The sequence below is a fragment of the Colletotrichum godetiae genome (assembly GCF_030913485.1).
Source record: "Colletotrichum godetiae strain CBS 193.32 chromosome Unknown BDP55scaffold_16, whole genome shotgun sequence".
In the NCBI taxonomy this organism is placed as follows: domain Eukaryota; kingdom Fungi; phylum Ascomycota; class Sordariomycetes; order Glomerellales; family Glomerellaceae; genus Colletotrichum; species Colletotrichum godetiae.
Window position 1 is genome coordinate 129,106 of NW_026851264.1, and position 20,760 is coordinate 149,865.

A 20,760-nucleotide genomic window follows, 5' to 3' on the forward strand; every position below is an offset into this window, starting at 1 on the left:
GTACTGCGTACTCCTCCTCCTTCTCTTCCGTTCCGACAAGCTAGGGTAATCAAACCGAATCGTGGTCCGGATCTGCCTCCGTTGTTCAATCTGCCGTCCAGTGAGAAGGTCTGGAAGGGCCTATTTAACTGGGGATATCTCAACGTGCTGCGAGCCTGCTGCAGCACCGCAGAAGCCACTTCCCGTCGTTTTTGATCCAATTGCGCCTGCCCTGCCCTGCCCTGCACTTGTAGTTGTCCCCAATCTTTTGGGCCTCCTCTCCCGTCGGGTCACCAAAAGGCTCAGAGACTCCTCCTCCTCCTCTTCAGTGCAGCGGCGGAAGGTAGTGGTCATTGGAGTACGTACCTTTCACTACCTAGGTACCTACTCCGTACACTTCATGACTTTCCATGGCAGGAACGCTTCCATTCTGGGCGGGGGCTTCCGGTTGAAGAAGCAAACAAACCCCCACACAGTGTTCTGACTTGGTCAGCCAGCCTTAGACCAGTGACGATCACAGTGTGACCACGGATACCCCGGGCGCAGGTCACTTTTCCCACCCACTCACCTACCTGCCTTGTCAATCGCCGTCATTTTGCATCTTCCTTGTCTCTCTACCCACATTTCAGTGGGGACACTGCACTGCACTGCACTGTTCTCTTCTGAGCACTGTCAAACCTGCGACTCTAACCGTCCGTTTTCTAACTTCTCTTTCTTTGCTCCTCCAGCACCACCCAAAACGTGGTTCAAAATTCCACATTCTTCCCGGTTCAAGAGATGAAGCTCCTGCTGGGCCGACACATTATCATTACCCGGTGACAAGGCAACTCTCAAATCACCCACGCGCACACACACGCGCGACAAGACAAACCTACCTACTCAACTCACACCACTTCATTAAACCCTGCATTCCGACTTTGAAACCATGGCGTCAGACTCTCCGCAAACCGCCTCCCCATGCAAGGCTGAGCCGGGACAAAGCAGCCCAGCCGATGCTGCTTCTGACATCAAGCAAGAGCCAGAGCCTACCGAGAACGAATCGAAATCGACGTCACCCAATGGCGACAACGATGACAACTCAAAACGAGACTCAAGCTCCCCAGAGTCCGGCGAAGCCAGCTCGATTGGCTCTCCCGCACCTTCCGATACTCGCGACAACCATAATACCTCTTCCACCGATGCGCCACCCCTCCCCAATGAAGCGCCGCCCCTGCCCGCAGGCGCTCCTCCAGCAACACAAGACGACGGATGGGATTTCCAGTGGGATCCGACTTCCCAGGCATACTTCTTCTACAACCGCTTCACCGGCGCGTCGCAATGGGATAACCCCCGCGTAGCAGTACCAGCAGCAGCATCAGCAGCATCAGCACCAGGCACAACCGCCTCCGCGACCACAATACCCTCAGGCCCCCCTCCCCTCCCCAAGAACGACGCGCCCCCAGCCGGCGGCTACAACCCCGCCATCCACGGCGACTACGACCCAAACGCGTGGTACGCAAAGGGCAGCGCAGCCAACGAAGACGACACAACTCAGAATGCGTCCTCTGCAGCTGCCAACGCCGGCGAGTACGGCGCCATGGCGCAGTTCAACCGCTTCACCGGCCAGTTCCAGGCGCTGGACGACGGCCCGGACCGCCACACGGACGAGGCCAAGAGCCGGCGACAGATGAATGCCTTTTTCGACGTCGACGCCGCGGCCAACTCGCACAACGGAAGGAGTCTCAAGGCGGAGCGCAGCGGCAAGAAGCCGAGCAAGTCTGAGCTCAAGCAGTTCAAGGAGAAGCGGAGGGCGAAGAAGGAGGAGAAGCGGAGGGCTTGGTTGCGGGATTGAGGCATGGACCATGGGGGTACAGTATGCGGCATTCGTTTCTTCTCTGGACTTCTTGGTCCGAAGTTTTTTTCAGTTCACAAAATTGGGTCGCCGTCGCGGCTCGCGACGGCAAAGGGGAGGAGGGATGGATATCCTTCATACGGCGGCGTTTTGAAAGAAGGGGCCATCCATCATTGGCGGGAAAGATGGAAATCATCACATCCCCGGCCTGTCACGGGGTGTGGTTAACTATACACTTCATACAAAGACTTTACAGAATAAGTCGGCCGCAACGGCCTTGGATACTGGATTATTCACCACAGTATCATGTACAAATACGGCATCGACTTGCTCTATAGCAAATCGAAATAAATCAAATACCCAGATCACTCAAACTTTTTTTTTTTCCGTTCGCCCGGGGAATCTCGACTCCAGTTGGGCGGGGGGGTATTATGTCCACCTAAATGACAACAGTATGAATCCTTTTCTTGCTTCTTGTCTTCTCTCACTCGTCATCCTCCTCCTCTTCCTCTTCATCATCGTCAAGGTCCATGTTGAGGTGAACGCTTTCATCGTCGCTGTCGTCATCCGCTTCCTCGGCCGGCTTGGCGGCGACTGGTTCCGGCGCCGCCGCAGCAGCAGCAGCAGCCACAATTGTCTTTTCAACCTCCTTCCTCTCCACGCTCTGTCTCTTAGGCGGGCTCGCCGTGCCCGCGCTCTCGTCCTGGAGCTTGCGCTTCTGCGCCGAGGTGACGGCAAAGGGGTTGACGACCTCGGTCTTGTTGGACGTGACGATATCACCGTCCTCGTCACCGGCGACGACAATGGTGCCCCCGGTGGTGGCGGCTTCCGCATCCTTCATCTCCGCGTCCTGCGCGTCACCCGCGACCTGGATCTCGGCGAGGATCTCCTCGTCCTCGGCGTCCTTAGCCTCCTCTTCGGCCTCGAGCTCCTCAAGCGTGGCGGTGATGCCCTCGAGCGCGTCCGGGGCGGGTTGCGTTGGGGAGGTGCGGATGTTGGAACGGAGGATCTCGACGCCCTGGTCGCCGGGGTACTGCTGCGCAAGGTAGGGCAGGATGCTGGGGAATATGGCACCGCCCTGGTTGGTGTACGGGTTCAAGACGCTGGCGAGCATGGCGGCCTTGTTGCGCGACAGGATGGCCGTCTGGTCGAGGAGGCCGCGGAGGCCCGGCTTGAGGTGTTGTTGGGGCAGGTAGGAGAGCAGGCTGGCGAGGAGGGCGTCAGCGGCGGCGAGGTGCTCGTTTGCGATGAGGGTTTGTCTCGAGGACGAGGTGGTGGCGTCTGCGGTATTGGTTTGCGTGGGGAGGAAGAGGTCTGCGTTGGCGGCGATGTTGTTCTTCTTATTCTCGGCTGCGGTCTTTTTGTTGGCTGCCGGCTTTTCATTTTGAATGGTGCCTGATTCTTGCTGGATGTCTCTGCAGCAGGCGAGGGAGACGATGCCGAGGGTCTCGACTGTGAGCTTTTGCAGGCCGGGGCCGGCGATGGGGAGGGTCTCGTCGAGGAGCTTGTATGTTGCGGCGCGGACGGCGGGGATGTCAATGCCGGAGCGGAAGACGAGGAGCATGCTGTCGTGGATCTCTGGGATTGTCGAGAGAGCGTTGTGCTCCAACCTCTGCACCAGGACCAAAAGCAAGTCCAGGGCGGCGACGTGAATGTCGGGCATTGCGGACCACAGCTCCTCCTTTTCCTCTCTACCGACGGCGGCCTGGGTCTCGAGCGCCTGATCCCATGATTGCGACCTGGAATGGCGGCTGATCAACGAGACGCGCGATACTACATCCATGAGAGCCGCAACCGGGATTGTTACGGGAGTCTTGGTCAAGTAGCGGAGGGCGTCTGTCATGTATTGGAGCAGGCCGACGAGTCTGTCGCGGCCAGCAGAGATTCCGGACCAGCTAGGGAGCTGATCCCCCGTCTTCAGACCCTGCGGCGGGATATCAAAGTCCGCCTTGGAGCGGGTGTACGGCGCCGAAGCTTCCCAAGATTCCTGTACGGCACGGAAAACATGGTCAGCGGTAAAGTGAAAGTCCTTGCGTAGCTCGTCGACCAGCTTGACCCAGTCGTCACTAGGTCCCGTCTTGCCTGCAGTGGTGAATGGCAGAGAGATGGCCAGATGTCTGCTTGCCCGGCGGAGAGACTGAGGAATCGTAGACCCATCGGAGGAGGTAGGCGCCAAGTAAGGCTTGATGGCAGTCCTGATTTGGCCGTTAAAGGGGCGGCAAGTCGTCGGGTAAAGGGGAATCATGGCGGAGAAAGCGTCCAGGACAGTCTCCACGACAGCGAGCGGCGTCTTGAGGTGCTGCCCTGCGCTTGGAAGCTTGATCATCTGCAGACATGCGTTGAAGAAAGTGGGAATCGTCGGTGTGGCGATTTCTCTTGTGAGAGTTTGGTAGCTCTGGATGAGACTGTAGATGCGCACAAGGGTAACAATGGCAATCTCCTTTACCGGGAATGGGTCGTTCTTCTGCAATGCAGTGTCAGTACCCAAGTTGAACAGAGAACCATAAGATTGCGTACCTGAAGCATCCCCAAAAGACCTCTAACCCAGTTGCCGGACTCCTTGAGGCACTCCCAGCCGCCTACATCAACGACAGCCTTGACGAGAGTCGCGCCGGTGAAGCGGCCCATGGCACTTTTGCCATTGAGCAGAGTCGTGATTATGGTCCTCAGCTTATGAACCAAACTTGAGACCTCAAGTGAGGTTTTGGGGTCATGTGGCGCAGACAGGACATCTTTGCAGCGAAGGATGTGGTTGATGAAGGCCGGGATTGAGTGAGGAAGTTGAGCCGGAGGTGTCGATGTCAACTTGCGGCAGAGGACCTTCAGATCCGGGGGGAGAGAATGAGACATTTTGCTGTGTAGCTCGGATGGAAAGATACAAGATGAGAAACCAATTGAGAACCTTCCTTTGTGATTTGGGCACCGTAGTGAGAGGGAACTGACAATATCTCGGATCACAGCCAAGGAATTCACCTGCCGTTGATGCTGAATGAAACTTTTTCCTGTAAGTGAAGGTACGTATCGATTGAACCCTCCCCAGCGACGAGCAATGTTGATTCTGATTGGATATCAGGGATCCACTACCATATCCCCTGCAGGGTACGAACTGCTTTGGTCAAGTCCAATCTTCAGATGCCACATCCTGGCAGGCACGAAGGTGCCTGGCCTCACCTGGAGACTGGTCACCGCCCGGTGGCCGACTGGCCCGTGCTTCCCAGAGCAAATGTCAATTAAGGGACTCTCCACTGGTCTTCAATAGTGGCGCTGGTGCTATGCTGCTCTCCTGTTCACAAGCTTATGCTGTAGCCAGCACTTTTCTGCCGGTCGACGTACGAAGTACCTAGCTTGATTTCCTGGGGCTTTGGTGGCAGCAACATCCGTAGCACTGCCAAACAAGCGGGCGTGTCCATCGCGTCGCTCCAATCACTTACGCAACGTGCCTTCTCCTAATTAAGCCATTCTTGGGTACCGAACATCGCCAACCCCCCTTCCCCCCTAGGATATCTTCAACAAAACAATGCTGTGGATTCAAATGCGCTGCTAGTAGGATTGGTTTGCACTTCCGTTCCATCATTGGCACAGGCTTCAGTATCGCGAAATGGCTGTGAGTGCTTCCTTGTCCCATATTCTCTAGGGGTTTTTGTCTAGACATCCCCTGGTTTTGACCCCAAATGACGTCGAGACCTTGGAGCTGACCGAATGTTTTCTCTTGTTCCTTCTTTGCAGCCCGATCCGAACAAGGCCGCCCACTACATCAAGGCCCTCGACGATGCCCGTTGCGAAGGCAATTGGAGCGCCGTCCCCGAGTTCGTCCGCAAAATCAGGAAACATGCGCCTGATCGAGCCTGTCTGTTGCCTCGAAACAAACACGCAAACGCCGCGGTACCCTCGTTACTGACACCGAGTCCCCTCTAGGTCTGACATTGGCCGCCGAAACCGAATGCGCCGTTGCCAAAGCCACCGAACCCTCTGGTGCTGGACGGCCTTCGACTTCTGTGTCTGCCAAGGATCTCGATGCCGCGAACGTTCAATCGAAGCTCCAGGCCGCGATAGATGGGGAAACAAGCCACCCGGAAGATAAATTCCAGGCTCAAGTTTGCGCTGGACTGCTGCACTGGGTGGTTGGAGAGGTCGACGAGGCAGCCCTCAAGCTGCCTCAGAATATCGAGCAGGAGTTGAGCACCGCCGACAAGTCGGAATGGACCAACATCAGCGCTTTGAAGGCTGCCGTCATCAAGGCGAACTGCCTTTCTCGTACCCAAAGAACGAACGAGGCTCTCTCCGTTTTCGATTCCGCACTGCCATCCGTATCCATGGCTTCGAGCCCCCGAACCGCCCACAAGCAATTCAAAGTCTGGTCTGAACTGTTTCTGACCGAGTACTGTGTGCTTCAAAGCGATGCGCTCCGTTCGAACGAGAGGTCACTTGCAGATCCTAACTCGGTCGCCTGTTTCCGATCTTGGGCTAGGTACTGGGAATCGATGACAGGGCCGGTCACGGGGGGGTATGGATATAGGGGCTCGGTGCCGAGACGACAGGTCTGGCTTGAGTATTATTTGGCCTTGTCGACTATACTCGAGCTTGACATCCCATTCCCGACTGGGTTCCTTGGTAAAGTCATAAACGAGGCTTCGTCCACGCGAAACCAGCTGAGAGTCGAGCTGAAGAAAACCGAAGCCGCGTATGAGGCGCTCCTCATCAGCGAAACCAGCTTCCCCCGCGCCGACGAGACTAGAGAAGAATTCGAGTCCTTTATCAAGGCTGTCGTAAGGAATTGGTCTATTCTTTGTGGCCGCGGTTGGGCTGAGAAGGATCTGGGCCAGGGTGGTCGCGAAAGCCTCAGCAGAGGTGTTCTCGACACCCTGTATGCCGCAGCGACCAAGACGTACCACTCAACCGCAATTCTCCGATGTCTTTTCACCGTTCACCTAGCAGTGGCAGAGTTTGACCTGGCCTTCAAGGCGTTTGACTCGTACCTCGATCTTGTTAGGCACGGCAAGGCTAGGGTGGACAAAACCGGCCACTTGGAGTCTAACCTCGACGATGATGGCACTGTCCTCGAAACCATGTCACAATGCATCTTGGCGCTATGCCGCTATGGTGGAAGAGAAGCCATTGATAAAGCTCGGGCTATTGGCAATGAGCTGGAGGATTGGTTGTCGAGGCTACCGCAGCTACGAAATGGCATCGAAAGCGAGAACACCGTTCCGGAAGAGGACGAGGCGACTACCCTTCACCCAAAGATCCGGCCTCATCTGATTGCATTGTCTTGGCAGGCAATCGGTCTTTCCCAGGCCCAGTGGTCGAGAACCACGTACGATGCATCATCTCGAACTGAGATTCAGACAAAGGCGGTCAGATGCCTAAGGAAATCCTTGTCTCCGGAATTGGGTCGTACCCGGGATGTTCGCAGTCTCTTTGCTCTTGGACTATTACTCGCTGAGCGTCGAGATTTGACTCCGGCGATTGATATTGTCAAGACAGCACTCATTTCCAACAAGTCTGCCGACGAAGAGCAAGATCTATACCACGGCGCGTACTGGCAGGAGCGTTCTCTGATTCCACTGTGGCATCTCCTGGCACTCTTGTTAAGCGCGAGACAGGATTACAACATGGCAGCCAAGGCTTGCGATGGAGCTTTCGAGCAGTTTGGCGATCCCTCGGTCCTGTTCGGAAGACAGGATATCCACTTCAAGAGTGAACACCTTAATGATGCCGAAGCTCAGGACGAGAAGATTGCGAATGAACGCAAGGGAGTAGTGGACGACATGGATGACACCGAAAAGGAGAGCGTTCTCGAGGCCAAGATGACACAAATCGCCATCATAGAGTTGCTTGAAGGACCAGACATCGCCGTTAACGCCTGTCCAGAGCTGCTGTCCCTCTTCACAAGGCTATTCGGCAACCTCGAAGCCAGGCCAACTTTGCAGCCGCCCAAGGCTGTTGACACAATGCAGGTGCCAAAGAGCTCAGCTGGCACACTGAGGAGTATAAAGGGCAGCTTCTTCGGCTCTACACGAACGCGGCAGCCCAGTATAGCCGAAACGGAGAAAACAGTCACGCCTTCCCGCCCACAAACCTCACAGACACAAGCCAGCATTACAGCCCCGACAATACAAGTCACGCAAGAGAATGGGTCACCAACAGAGACACGAACGCGGCGTCTTTCCAGTCTGACGCGCCGATCGAGAAGTGAATCGGGCAAAAGACACAGCTTGCGCAAGCGAGATAGCAGCGGCGCCCGCAAGAGGACAGCGAGTGTCAGTAGCGCAGGCACCAATCCACACGGGCCGACAGTGGTTGACGGAGAGGTGTTCTTCACCCCAGCCGACGAGCTGCAACAGTCCGAGTTCTTCCCTCTCACGGGAAACCGTCAGGCTTCAACAGCATCCTCTGTTTCTCGGGGCCGCTCACTCCACCACCTGGAGTCTTATACCTCCCAGAAATCAAGATCAACAAACTTCTCTGAAATCTCTGCTAGTGGCACCTACACCATATCAAACCCTCTGCCGGTGATTCACTTCCCCCAGGATATGGAGCGAAGACAAAGAGCTGTGCTGCTAGTCAAAGTGTGGTTGATGATTGCTGGATTCTACCGTCGAGCCAACATGTTTGAGGACAGCAAGGGAGCCATCTCGGAAGCACAGAAGCTTGTAGGAATACTCGAGGCTGAAGTAGCCAAGGATCCTACCGGCTCTCTGTCAATGAGGGGTAACAGCTGGGCCGAGAAGAAGGGCGTCGACGAGCTGCTAGGAGACGTGTGGGCTGAGGTAAGTTCATGTGCTCATTATATATGAAATCTAGTCAACTAATAACTTTAACAGCTCGGCTATCTTTCTTTGGCAAAGGGATCACCATACTTGGCCCGGTCAGACTTTGAGATGGCCCTCACTCATTACCCCGACCATCCAGCAGCCATTGTCGGCCTGTCCGACATTTTGCTTGACATCTACAGTGAGAAAGTACTGCCGCCGCCGGCCATTCCCACGCTCAGCGTGCCAGAGAATATCTCCAGCCTCTCACTTCCGCCGCCAAACCTACCCAAGATTGCCGTCCCCCAACACGGTCTCCCGTCAGAACCACTGGGCCTAGGCTCCAGCGCGTCGGGATCGGGCTCCGCCGGCAAGACAAGCGGTCACCAGCCCGCAACGACGGCCTCGTCAGTCAAGTCGGTGGAGAGGTCCGACTCGGACGACAAGCTGCCTGCGCCGTATAAGGCGACCTCGGTGCCGACCATTGACCGCCTCGCCGCCCGCGACCGCGCTTACGGTCTCCTGTCTTCCCTGACGAAGCTCGGCAGCGCGTGGAATAATGCAGAGGCCTGGTTTGCGCTGGCCCGGGCGCACGAGGAGAGCGGGCAGGTGGACAAGGCCAAGGAGGTGCTGTGGTGGTGCGTCGAGCTGGAGGAGAGCACTGGCGTGCGCGAGTGGCAGTGTCTTGGGAGCGGAGGTTATGTGCTCTAAGTAATAATCACATGATACTTTTCTATCTGACCTGGGCCTTTGAATATGGCTCCATTATCGTTGGTTTATTGCAGTGTTGGCAAGAATTCGCCAACCAAGAGTTCTGTAGCACAACGCCAAGGTATCTCTCTCCGCATGCTTCCAACGTCCTCGTCTCGATTGTCAGCCCCCGTTTTCCGTGGGTTCTCTGGATATGTTAGTGAATCAGACCCCGTTCATCCACCGCATTCCTGCGCGGTAAACATATGTTTTTGTGGTAACCAACAATGAATCACCGCCAGTTCAAGCAAAAATCCCCCAAACAATAAAATAAGAAACAAAGCACAACGAAACACATAAGCCCCAAAATGTCGGTGTCCTAATTATCGTCCATTCCAGAGGCGCTGGCTGCAGCATGCGGGCCGTGCCACTCTGAACTCTCTCTCATGTAACTCGCCTTATAACGGCCCCGCGTCCTTCCTTCAGCAGCAGCCCTGGAAAGTCAAAGCTTATAATGTGTAGGGTGAAATATCTTTTTGAGGCGAGGTGAAAAAAAAAAAAGACGGGACTCGGTGAAGTATCCGTGTATTCCCCAAGACCGCATTTGATGTACCATTATATCCGTAATGAATCAATGATCTGTCGTTTCTCCATCTCTTTCCCGGCGGAAGTCCTACCGTAGTGTACAATGTCGTGTGTCTAATTACGGTGAGCAGTTGCATCATGCAGGGATCGTACCTCCAAAAAGAAAGTTTGAAAAACTGCGCCTCTCATAATTCAAGTAGAGTGCCCCTCCCACAAAGGTTCAGACGTGGGGGTCATTTGACAGACTTAACTTGCTCCCGTATAGGCCGGGGAACGCCTCGTCTTGACTCTTGGGATGTGGTAAATTACGGGCTATTTCTTCTGGGACTCTAGGACTTTTGCAGTCAGGAGCATCGAAGCAGTGGCACACATCAGAATTCAACTGTCCACCGCACGGATGCAAATGTCTCAACGGTCGTTCAAAGTTGATGACCTATGCCTTGCATGACTCATTTCTTGAGCTAGGTATCTGGTTCCATTTCCCTGCAGGACCAAGATGACCTCCAAACGCCAAGCCAAATCCTATCCTACCAAGTTCCTGTAATGTAACAAACTTTGCGGCGGCGCCGTTACTTCGTCCCATATCCATCGCATTGCATTGATGCTGCGACGAGAGGGCTTCTTGACAGCTTGTCAGCCATCACCATGCCATCAGGCTAGGCGGCAGGTTCGGGTACTCCTTTCCGTCAATGGTCTCGCTACCAAATGGGTATTGTGAATCCGTCGCACCCTCTTCATTCTCTCCGCCGCTGCTTTCCGTCTCAAACTCCTCGACACCGTCGAGACCTCTCTTCCAGCTAGCCTTGCAACTGCCGGGGACGTACTTGGCTGCGTCCATAGCTAGCGTGAGCTTGACCTCGGGACAGTAGTCCCAAATGTGTCTTCGTAGAGCTGGAGTACCCCAGATGGCGCTGTGAAGCCAGATGCCGCTACCACCGGTGTGATAGCCCATGGGCTCATAAAAGCCCTCGCGGTAATCATCAATGCCCGAGACGAGTTCACCGTTTTCAGCCGCCTCGAGTGTCGCGTTGACTCCTCCTTTGTTGATCTTTGTGCCTTCGCCGGCGTGCATCTCGCCGCTGAACGTCAATGATACAGTGCCGTTAGCGACCTTACTTCCGGGTCGGTGAGCGAGCCGCTCAGCAAGCCAGACATCCTCAGGTTCAGATCCGTCAACACGCTTCTGATTTCGGAGGATATCGATCATGGCGCTGACACGACGGATGGAGAGGCCACCGTTGCCGCCCCATCTGCCGCCAGGGTTCCATGGGGCTCCAATCCAATCATACTCGAGGTAGTCGTTGATGTTCTGCTTACTGTTGGCGCAGAGGATGCTGTCGGTCTGGAATACGAGGAGCCACTCAGCAGGCTGCAGGACGGTCTCGTACAGCCAAAGGTTGGTCAAGAATCGACTGATCATCTCCTGACCGGCCGTGCTCATGTTGGAAGGGATGTACGTTAGGTCGAGCTTGCCGGCAGCGACTTGCTCACGAATCGCAACGGACGAGTTGATAGCCTTGACGGACTCAATAGAGCCCATGAAGCGGAAACGCCAGTCGGGAGGCACGACGGAGATGAAGTGCAGCATCAATGGCGCAAGAATGGGGTTGGCGCGGTTCTCGACGAGAAGGGCGACTTTGGAATGGTTGTAGGGTGAATGTGCGTATTCAAGGGAGATTTGCGGTACGGTCATCGTCTTGAGAGTGGGCAACGATAGCCATATCGAGAAACCACTGCCACGATGCGGTCAGTACTCGCCAACATTACGAGGAAATCAAGCTGGAATTTTCTGGGTCATTGACTAACAGGAAGAGCACGAAAGCCCCAAAGACTCTCATGCGGCGGCTCGTCAGGGCCCAAACCGAGAGGAGCAGGGCCTTGGTGTGCTGCCAGACGTCTGACATGGTCTTCTCGCCGCTGACAGCAGGCCGCGGTAGCGAGGCCATTGTTAGGACGAGAAGGCCAAAAAATGGCAGAAAAGGCCTGGGTGAGCGTGAAGATGGAGACAGTCGTAGTAATAGTAATGAAAGGTGATCTCTGAGAGATTTCAGTCGCAGTGGCCACTCGAGCCTGGAGCGGCTTCGAGAGCGGGCGTACTCGCGAGTCGCAGATCCGTCCGGTCCACAGAGATTACGCAAGTGTTGATGGCGTGGATGCGTCGGTAGCGTTGCAGGGGAATTAAGGCATGTCCGGTCCTGCGGCTGGTGACGACGACGACAACAGCTGACTCTTGTCGAATAGACGAGCTACTCGATCGGTCGACTGGTCGTAGCCCGAATGATGAATTCGGTGGATGTGTTCAACAGAAGAGTTGAAATTGAGAAAGTGAACTGGTGGAGAAAGAGAGAGAGAGAGAGAGGAAACAAGAAGAGACGATAGGGTGAAGGAAAGGAGTGATGGGGAACTTTGGGCAGGTACGATGTGCACATGCACCACTAGGTATCCTGAGGAAGGTACGGTGTGGTGGCAGACTGGCAGCTCCTCCCTCGACAGCGACTAAGACGCAATGAGAGACAGATGGAATTATCTGATGAAAAGACAGGACGTCCCTTGCCTTTGCCTTCAATTCCCAGGGCGAGGGCTGCTCCTCTTTGCAGTTCCTTAGCCTGCTGCTTCCATGCTCATTCACGTCCCTCCACTCCTCCGGACCCTTTCCCCCCTTTCCTTGGCAGGTGTCCACGCCAGCCCGGGGCCGGACGGGGAAAAAAAGAGACCAGCGCGAGCGAGAGAGATGTGGCAGCGGATTCCAATCAACAGGCCAGGCCCTTGGTCGTGGAAGTTTCAAGCAAAGGGAAGCCAATGAGATGTTCTAGTGGGCTCCCATTGGCGAAGCGTCTCCAAAAGCAACATTGGAGCCATGGGCCCATGGATGATGCCCCCCGTGGCCGCGTCGATGAATCTTGCCGTCTTCCCTTGCTGCCCACGTCGCCGTCTGTAGCCCAGCCCTTGTCAAACCGCGCAATGCAGCCAGCCACTGTTGCAGTGTCTAATTTGGGTCAAGTACTGCACCTGTACCTGCAAGTACCCTTTCCTTCTCTCACCTCCACCATCCACGGGCACGTTCGATTCGATGGTCGGGTGCGATAGCGATGGCGATGGCGACTGGTAATCCTTGCAGGTAATCAGCGAGCCTGATCGTCCAGTCTGTCTGTCTCCAGGCCACACCATCAGGCGCCCCGTCTTCCACGGCCCCCTCTGTACGGATACATCCCTCTTTTCTCCATCCCAAGAACTTAGAAGCAGTCTGGAGGGACGGACGAGGAACGTCACGCCACCATCGTGCCTCCCTCCCTTTTAACCTGCATGCTGTGTAGTGAGGACGATACTTGGATACGAAGCGCCACAGAGAGTCGTGGGTCAGCGTCAGCTTTCCCTCACAAGAATGAAGCGACAGTGAGCGGCTAAACTGTACTGCGTATCCAAGAGGAAATCAAGACAGCCGGGCACTTTCGTCCCATGACGATACGGATACCCTGATTCAAGAACCGAGCTCGAGGGTATCTACAGCCTCATCCCAGCCAAGAGTTCCCCATCCCCAAACAAAGCGACCCCCAACCGAGGGGTACCATGCCCAGCTATTTCGTGCAGCGCAACCAACAATCACCACCCCGAGCCAGTCTCTCGGTATCGCCGGCCGTGACACCCATAATCCGGCTGCATTAAAGACCAGGGTTTGGACCCAAGGCGCCCAGTGGGACGGTAGTCGGCACGTCGTAGACCGTACCACGCAGGCAGGCTTTGGATCGGTGATCATTGAACAATAACTACCAATTCACCACCTCTTCCAAGTAAGCTCTCGCAAGGGAAGAGCCTCGCACAGCAAGTGGTGATGGCCTTTTTTCGACTTCAACCGCGCCACGTCGATTTAATCTCAAGTCTTCTTCGCCACGGAGATATTATGCAAGGGCGCACAAGGGAGACCGCGCAAGCTCCATGTCTCAAGTTTTCGATAGGCATCGATACGACGACTGACTTCCACTTAAACTTTGCTGCGACGAAAGCATGTTGAAGGTTGGAACGGCGTACAGTATTCGTACGGATGCGCCGTGACACAATGATACTGGTGGCTGTCAGCTTAACGCGCCACCATTAACATGTTCCTCACCAGAGCTCACATCCGCGACAGTCGGACAGAGACCAGTGACAGTCTGTGAGAGACTAGGGACGAGAGGTCGTGGATAAGCGAGCGACTGTGCTGCCTTCCGCTGCTTCGCCGCACGCATGCATGTACGAAGAAGGACGCCCCGTCAGCCTGGACGCAGTATTGTATTGCCCACAAACATGGAAGAGGCTTTCCCGAACATCCCAAGTCTGTAGCGGCACAGCCCAATGCAAGGCTCGGTGCATGGTCCCTGCTGAGCATACTCAGGGCTTACTTGGATTTTGCGGCTTGCCTCGTCCAAGCAAGGAGCAAAGAGAATCAAATAGGCTTCGTCTTTTCAAGGTTCAGCTTTCAAATTCCACCTGACACAGTTGTCTTGTGCGGTCGCATTCTCGTTGTCTCACGCGAGGAGCGCGACAGGCGGGGCGGGCGCAGATGAGTCTTGGTACAGAGTAGAGGCGACTCATTAAAAGCAGAGATTCACTTCTCTTGAGGAGGAGAAATGTCGCCTTCACTTCTCAGTGCTGACCATGGCGTTCCTTTTCCTAGGATTAGCGTGGAAATAATGGTGCGCAATCTGGTCGGCAACTGCAGGGCTGGCCGACGGCACGTCCGTTCTTTGCAAGGAATCAAAGACTGACAGCGCGCTCGGAAATGATCTTGTCACTGACGGGCAGGCGTTTGTACATCGTCTGGAGTTGTTCGAGAGCCGTGCGCTACTCCGTTGAAGATGGAGGTTATGTGATCGAGTAATGATGGTTCCCAGCACTGCACGAGTTTGGGCGATAGGTGGTAGGATTGGCGAACGGGTGCAACACGAGATGAAGCTCTCCTCGATGGTAAGAAAGCCATTGCTGGGATGCAGTCGAGTTTTTGATACAAGATGTTGGGTTGATGGCGGTAATGCACTTGGAACCTTGTTTTGTTCGAGACGGCATCGCATCTCGGCCGGAAGACGAGACCGAATGGCAGACTGCCGCCGCAGTGAGGAAAGGAAAGGAAAGGAAAGGAACTGTCCAGTGTGTCTCCCAGATTGTGTGGCAGATGGTGGTGATGTGGCTTCCAGTGCAAATGGAAGGGAGGCACCCGGGCAATGTGGGGCTAGCGGGAGGAACCCTTCCCTGCGGGCTGCATGCCACCACGTCCCCGACGGCACCAAAAGAAGAAGGGAAGGAAATGGGAAAGTGGACACCTCTTGCTGTGTGCTGCGTACGGAGTAGGTACGAAGTACGGATAGAGAAAGGTACATCCGAGTACCTGCCCGTCACTCGCACCTTCCATCGTCTCCCTGCGCCCATGTGCTGGGCGTTACAGGGTGGGACCTCCACACTACAGAGTACTTGGGAGTGCCGTTCCAGCTCTACGATGGGGCTACATACTCCGTACAGACTGCAGGGCGGCAAGGTAACTTCGACCTCGACTTCCAATTCCATACGCAGCAGTAGTCAGGCCCCACTTCCTCCCACATCTTCCGCCAAGCGTCTCTCTCTCTTACACTGCTCTCACTTTTGCCTGCAAGCTTCCAGTCCAGCCTTCAAGCGGGCGGTTGACCGCCTATCGATATTGGGATCGGTTGATCGAAGCCAGGTTTTCCCCCTCTTTCCCGGCTTCCATTCCAGGACCCTGCACATAGTAGAACGAGTGGGATCTCGGTGACATTCGACCCTACCGTGCATACCTTTTCGTCCAGAACCAGCACTTACCCACTGCCACCAGTGAAGCGCCGTTCCGCAGCCTGCAGACGCGATTCGTCATCTAACAAACTTCGCCGTCCTCTCTATCTCTGGACTATTGAGCGGCCCGCGGAACCCCTTGTATTTCGTTTTTCGTTTTTCTTCTTTCCCTCGGAGCATCTCTCTCCCTTGGGACTACCGAAGACACTTGTCTCTTGCTGCTGCCGCTTCTTACTGCACTGCACCTCAACTCCAAGACCAATCTGACCGCACCGGCCGAGTCTCGAGTCCCTGAGAATTCCTTGCCAACGCCCTTGGAAAGCTGAATCACTACCAAGAGTTCCGTCTGTCCACAACACGTCCACAACACGAAACCAAGTCCATATTGGCATTCAGTCTCGGCGGTTTCAACACGTGGTCGACATGACGCGACTCTAACCAGCAACTTTCAGTCAAGCCAGAGAATTTCCGATTTTCCAGCCTCCGATTGCTTCGACCTTTTACAATCGATTCTACTTCATCACTGCGATACAGTCCCTGACGCCGTCCCATTCTCTCGTTTGCGCCGTGCTCTTGCTGCGCCGTTCCTGGACGTTCATATTTCAGCGACATGGGCGCCACGAATGGCTCTTCCGGCGTCTTCGCCATCACCAAGACCCGACTTTTGCTAGTTGCGTCGCTGGCCATCACGTTCGTATTTCCCGTCGCAAACTTGCTCAAAGCATCGTCGCCACCGAATGACATGCTGACTACATTTGCAGATGGTGGTTTGCTCATCTCCTGCCGAGCTACAAGCCTATGATCAAGGCCGAGTTCAAGTCAAGATTGGACGAGGCTCGTCAGAAGATGCCCAAGATCAAGGTTGACTGGAAACCCGACCTGACCAAGGACCCGAGATCCAACTACAATGCATCCAAGATAGCATTGATTATCGAGCCGCGCCCTATCCCGCATCTCGTACCCCAGCTATTGCACATGACCTCGGTCGTGCCTCCCGATTGGAGATTCCTATTCATCGGCTCCAACAAGAGCGTTGTCAGCGTCGCCCGGAGCTACGGCATCAAGCACCAGCAAGTCATTGGAAAGCTCGACTTGATGGTCCTCCCTGAGCCCTGGCAAATCGACACTAAGGAGCACGTCTTTCGACTGTTGACTGATATTCGCTTTTACGAAGAGTTCCTCCCTGGCGTCGAATGGATCCTCAAGTTCGAGTCCGACAGCATCCTCTGTTCCAACTCACCGACCAGCCTCAACGAGTGGCTCGAATGGAGCTGGGCTGGCGCGCCCAGGTATGTCTCTCTGTCGGAGATATCCCTTTGAGCTCTCCCTTACTAATCTCATCCACAGGACCCCTGATGATCGCTTCTCCGGCAATGGCGGCCTTTCTCTCCGCCGAGTCTCGTCCATCAAGAGAGTTTTGCAATTCCAGGAAAGATACAACGACACTGAAGCCGAAGACGAATGGTACGGGAAGCGACTCTGGGTCATGCAGGGCGAAAAAGTAGCCCACGGCAGAAAGGGTGTTTTGGCAGTGGAAGACGTCTACATGGAGAAGCCCATGGGTTACCACGTTAAGGATGGCGGCCAGGGCATTTCTGACAAGGTGTGGAAGAATCCCACACAACGGAAGAAGATTTTCGACTACTGTCCAGAGCTCAGCTTGATCATGGATATGAAGTTGGAGCGCGAGCGTTGCGATGGCGACAACAAAGAAGGCAGCATTGGCCCAACGGACGATGAGAAAGAAAAGGCTGCTGAAGAGGCCAAGAAGCAAGCCGAAGAAGCTGCCAAGAAGCAGCAAGAAGAGGAAGAACGCCGGAAAAAGGAAGGCGAAGAGGAGAAGCAAAAACAAGCAGAAGAAGAGCGCAGAAAGGCCGAGCAGGGTTCGGAAGTCACCAAGGCAGATATCGATGAGCTTCTCAGCGAGGACGACATGCTCAAGCTCGACTACGGTGCTGGCGGCAGTGGCGCTTCAGGGTCCAGCTCAACAGATGCCGATGACGCCGACGCAAAGGCGAAGGCCATGGCTGCTGCGGCGCAGGCAAAGGCTGCCGAGAAGGCTCAGAACGCCTAAGTCTGATGGTCGACCGATGAGAAGACTGGTGTGCACCCCCAAAGCGTGTCCGGGTCCCACAACGGGTCTCGGCAACCCGAACTGACAATCAACACTCGGTTCTCGGCGTGCCGAGCCTCGTAGTTTGAGGACGTTGAGCATCTAGTTCAGTACGATAACAAACAACGCTGAGAAGAAGGCGTTCAAGCTGTTGTGGCGAAGAGCGAGTTGAAGGCAAGGACCATGGCCAGACTGACGGATGGCAGCCCGTATCGTAGGGTTGTGGCGTTTGGCGATGACCGAGGATACCGCAAACAGCCATGCGGAGAGGACCTACTCGCCTTTTAAGCGACGTCACTTGTAAGAACAACGAATGGCCCGATAATGGATTTGATATACCAGTTCCGGAGAGGGAGGGATGTGGCGTCGGGGCGTACTGGAGTTATGAACAGCCCAACCTTATCCAATAAAGTCGCAGCCGGAATGTCGGCACGTCAGTCAGCGCAGATCAGGCAGCTGATGTGGAATGATGTTGGGCAAAAGACAGCAATCGAATGATATTTTCTTCGCAACACAAATCTGCTTGCAAGTGGACCATCACACGATCCGAGTAGTAGTGCCTCCGCGATATGTTACACAACGCACCAGTGTCGATGACTACTACCTTAACCCATTCCCACGCCCATGGGTCAACTAGGCTCGGCTAATACGGCTGGCACGGCTGGTTCCCGATTCTGGGGATTAACTTGTAAGCAAACTTTTGGGCTCAGATCGATCTAGCCAAGCGACGACAAGTCCTGCGCTGGGATGTGCACGATTGACTTGATCTTCCTGCATGTTGCATCTGCAAAGGCTTTGTTCGCTTGCGTGCGGCGCAGAGTTCAGTTGACGTTCAAAGTTTCCTCATCTACAGACTGCGATTGTCCATGAATGTCAAAGCTCGCATGCTTGCTTGTGATACCAAGCTGCCGGATCGTCTGCGTCTGTTCTGACCTGAACTATGTGGCTAAGCACTTCACGTATTCCACGCTTCCATGCTTCCGTGCCCTGTATGACTAACAGCCACATCCTTTTGCTGCTAATGTATTAGGGGGGAGCTGTCAATGCCAAGACCACATGGTCTCGAGGTCAGACTGTCAGTGAAAGGAGCGATGGGTAACCACACACAATGGGATTTGAATAGATGGGCTAGACTTCAGGAGAAAATTCCACCAAAACCTGGCCAAGAAGTTTACCAAGATGGCCGTGTGTCAGGGCGGACGGGCTCACCTGCGGTGGTGCAGCAATGCCAAGGGTCTAGGTTTCCCAACGTTGCAGTGCATCTCACTCTCTACCTTACTCCTCGGAGAAAGCCAAGGAGTTTACGAGCGTAGGTTTTACCTAAGCTATTCGCAGAGACCGAAAGAAGATTAACTACTCCGTACGCTAGGAGGAGAAAGAAGAGTGGGAGGGTGAGTGACAGAGAGAGAGAGAGAGAGAGAGGCTCAGCATGGAGCAATGAAAGATGGGATCGGCCGGGAACCTGTCTTGCCCGTCCGCATCCGTCCAATTTCTATTTTTCTCTCCGATCTTGTACGAGCGAAACCCAATTCTTGGCCAGTTCGTCCGAAGCCGCTACTGCCAGGCACCGAGCCCGTCTTCGACTAGAGCCAATCTAGCATGCCCCTCCCACACAGCGTAGGTATGGACGTTCTCGACCCTGAACTCATGGGTATGGAATGGGGGCATTGGAACGGATACTGTCTTACAATCTTTATCCGTACATACAAACACCACATCACGCACCAACAAGCACACATGGGATCGATTCTCTGGGCGCGAAAGGAAGAAAAAAAAAAGCGCCACCCCGGCTTTCCCAGGAGCGGCAGGGCTTGTGTCTCTGTTCCTATCCGTACCGGTCCTGGCTGACTTTCTTTCTTTTTGCCCGGCGAGATCTGGGTTAGGTCGTTGGTCTCTTTCCCCCTCCCCCCCCCCCCCCCCTCGGACCCGTGGTCCAACGATGTTTGCCCGCAGCGTGGCATTCTTTCCGTGATCCATCACATACACACTCGAAAGCCCCCCCATGGATGAGCAGGTGTAGGTATTCCCGTCGGTGCGTCTCCGTCAAGCCACTTGGCGTTGCTACGGCGTCCCACATCTGCTCGACGGTCCGTCAAAGTCGCAACCGGTGGCTTGTTCCGCCTACTAGCCCCGCCATGACCGCGTTGCTCTCGTGGTGTGTGGTGTGGTGGTGGAAGGTCTCGCCTTCGCCTTTCCGCTCCTCTCGCCTCTCTTCTCGTCTATCCGTACCTACGTCGGTTACGATCATGACCTCTATCCGTCGTCCCTCTTGTCGGGTTTTTCGCTGTCTTCGGCATGGTCTCACCCTAATAAGCTTGCCCATCGAATCTTTTTTATCGGCCGCGAACTGGGGTGGTACACAATCCATCTTGGCGCCAGATGGACCCCTTCTGGATAGGCAGAGGTAAAAAAAAATGTGTGGGACGATTTGCGGAGTGAATCGAGGAACAAGCGCGTCATTGTCGTTCTCTCTCTCTCTGTCCCATTCCATTGAATCCATGATGTGGTGCTCTTTCTATCCGTCCCGGACGGCGCGAGCTTTGGGGTCCCTTTCGACGCCACACTAACTTTCCCGTACCCGGCAGACCTGCTCCCAAGCTAGTCCTCGCGATCCTCCAATTTCCATTGTGGTATTGCTCGGTCCTTCCAGTCGGATGGGGGAGGGGTGGTGTGTGGGGGGGGGCGTGTAAGTGCGTGTGTCTTTTTGCGGCCATCGCCAAATCTGGCTATGGGAGAAGTCTCTCATGGAGAATGTCACTGTATGCCGTTTTCTACTGCGACATCGACATGAACGCCTCCGCCCCCCGATCTTCGATCTTCCCTGTATATAACACTGGGGACCGCACGGGTTCTTCAAGATATTATTCCTTCTCGGTATCCCTCTATCAAGGTGCTTCAGTATCCTAACAAAGAAAGCCTAAGAGCACTCTTTCATCTCTTAGGTTGTTTTCTTCTCGAGTTTTTGTTTCCTTGTAGACAATCTTTTTGAGTAGTTTTCTACGACTTACATCAACCTAATCACCGGGTTATTAGTA

The 20,760-nt window shown here is 54.8% G+C and overlaps 6 protein-coding genes across 6 annotated transcripts; 4 read left to right on the top strand and 2 right to left on the bottom strand.

Annotated features, from left to right (window-relative positions):
- Positions 1–647: 647 nt before the first annotated feature.
- BDP55DRAFT_660552 (uncharacterized protein) lies at positions 648–1,896 on the top strand. Its single transcript, XM_060574642.1, has one exon. It carries the CDS (start codon positions 905–907, stop codon positions 1,808–1,810), a length of 906 nt encoding a protein of 301 aa, XP_060430724.1. The 5' UTR covers positions 648–904; the 3' UTR covers positions 1,811–1,896.
- A 398-nt stretch (positions 1,897–2,294) lies between these two features.
- On the bottom strand, positions 2,295–4,660 carry BDP55DRAFT_549942 (rRNA processing/ribosome biogenesis-domain-containing protein; the record flags this gene model as incomplete). The annotated part of the gene is made up of 2 exons (XM_060568974.1): positions 2,295–4,274; positions 4,328–4,660. 2 exons carry the CDS (start codon positions 4,658–4,660, stop codon positions 2,295–2,297), a joined length of 2,313 nt encoding a protein of 770 aa, XP_060430725.1.
- Positions 4,661–5,408: 748 nt separating this feature from the next.
- Positions 5,409–9,273, top strand: BDP55DRAFT_630819 (filamentation protein; the record flags this gene model as incomplete). The annotated part of the gene is made up of 4 exons (XM_060572203.1): positions 5,409–5,414; positions 5,537–5,657; positions 5,726–8,580; positions 8,635–9,273. The coding sequence occupies 4 exons, from the start codon at positions 5,409–5,411 to the stop codon at positions 9,271–9,273; spliced, it is 3,621 nt and encodes a 1,206-aa protein (XP_060430726.1).
- Positions 9,274–10,477: 1,204 nt separating this feature from the next.
- BDP55DRAFT_550174 (uncharacterized protein) lies at positions 10,478–11,530 on the bottom strand (the record flags this gene model as incomplete). Its single annotated transcript, XM_060568994.1, has 1 exon — positions 10,478–11,530. One exon carries the CDS (start codon positions 11,528–11,530, stop codon positions 10,478–10,480), a length of 1,053 nt encoding a protein of 350 aa, XP_060430727.1.
- Positions 11,531–14,517: 2,987 nt separating this feature from the next.
- On the top strand, positions 14,518–15,946 carry BDP55DRAFT_98945 (uncharacterized protein). Its single transcript, XM_060581352.1, has one exon. The coding sequence runs from the start codon at positions 14,834–14,836 to the stop codon at positions 15,593–15,595; it is 762 nt and encodes a 253-aa protein (XP_060430728.1). The 5' UTR covers positions 14,518–14,833; the 3' UTR covers positions 15,596–15,946.
- A 184-nt stretch (positions 15,947–16,130) lies between these two features.
- On the top strand, positions 16,131–18,044 carry BDP55DRAFT_98916 (uncharacterized protein). Its single transcript, XM_060581351.1, has 4 exons — positions 16,131–16,302; positions 16,374–16,901; positions 16,960–17,503; positions 17,865–18,044. Exons 1-4 carry the CDS (start codon positions 16,223–16,225, stop codon positions 17,895–17,897), a joined length of 1,185 nt encoding a protein of 394 aa, XP_060430729.1. The 5' UTR covers positions 16,131–16,222; the 3' UTR covers positions 17,898–18,044.
- Positions 18,045–20,760: the final 2,716 nt, after the last annotated feature.

Excerpts from the sequence above, each read along its gene's own strand:
- BDP55DRAFT_98945 (XM_060581352.1), top strand. The coding sequence starts at position 14,834 with ATGGCGGTAATGCACTTGGAACCTTGTTTTGTTCGAGACGGCATCGCA.
- BDP55DRAFT_98916 (XM_060581351.1), top strand. The coding sequence starts at position 16,223 with ATGGGCGCCACGAATGGCTCTTCCGGCGTCTTCGCCATCACCAAGACC. Across the intron at positions 16,303-16,373 it reads GTTGCGTCGCTGGCCATCAC|ATGGTGGTTTGCTCATCTCC; the intron begins GTTCGTATTTCC and ends CTACATTTGCAG. Across the intron at positions 17,504-17,864 it reads AGGCCGAGCAGGGTTCGGAA|GCGTTCAAGCTGTTGTGGCG; the intron begins GTCACCAAGGCA and ends GCTGAGAAGAAG.
- BDP55DRAFT_660552 (XM_060574642.1), top strand. The coding sequence starts at position 905 with ATGGCGTCAGACTCTCCGCAAACCGCCTCCCCATGCAAGGCTGAGCCG.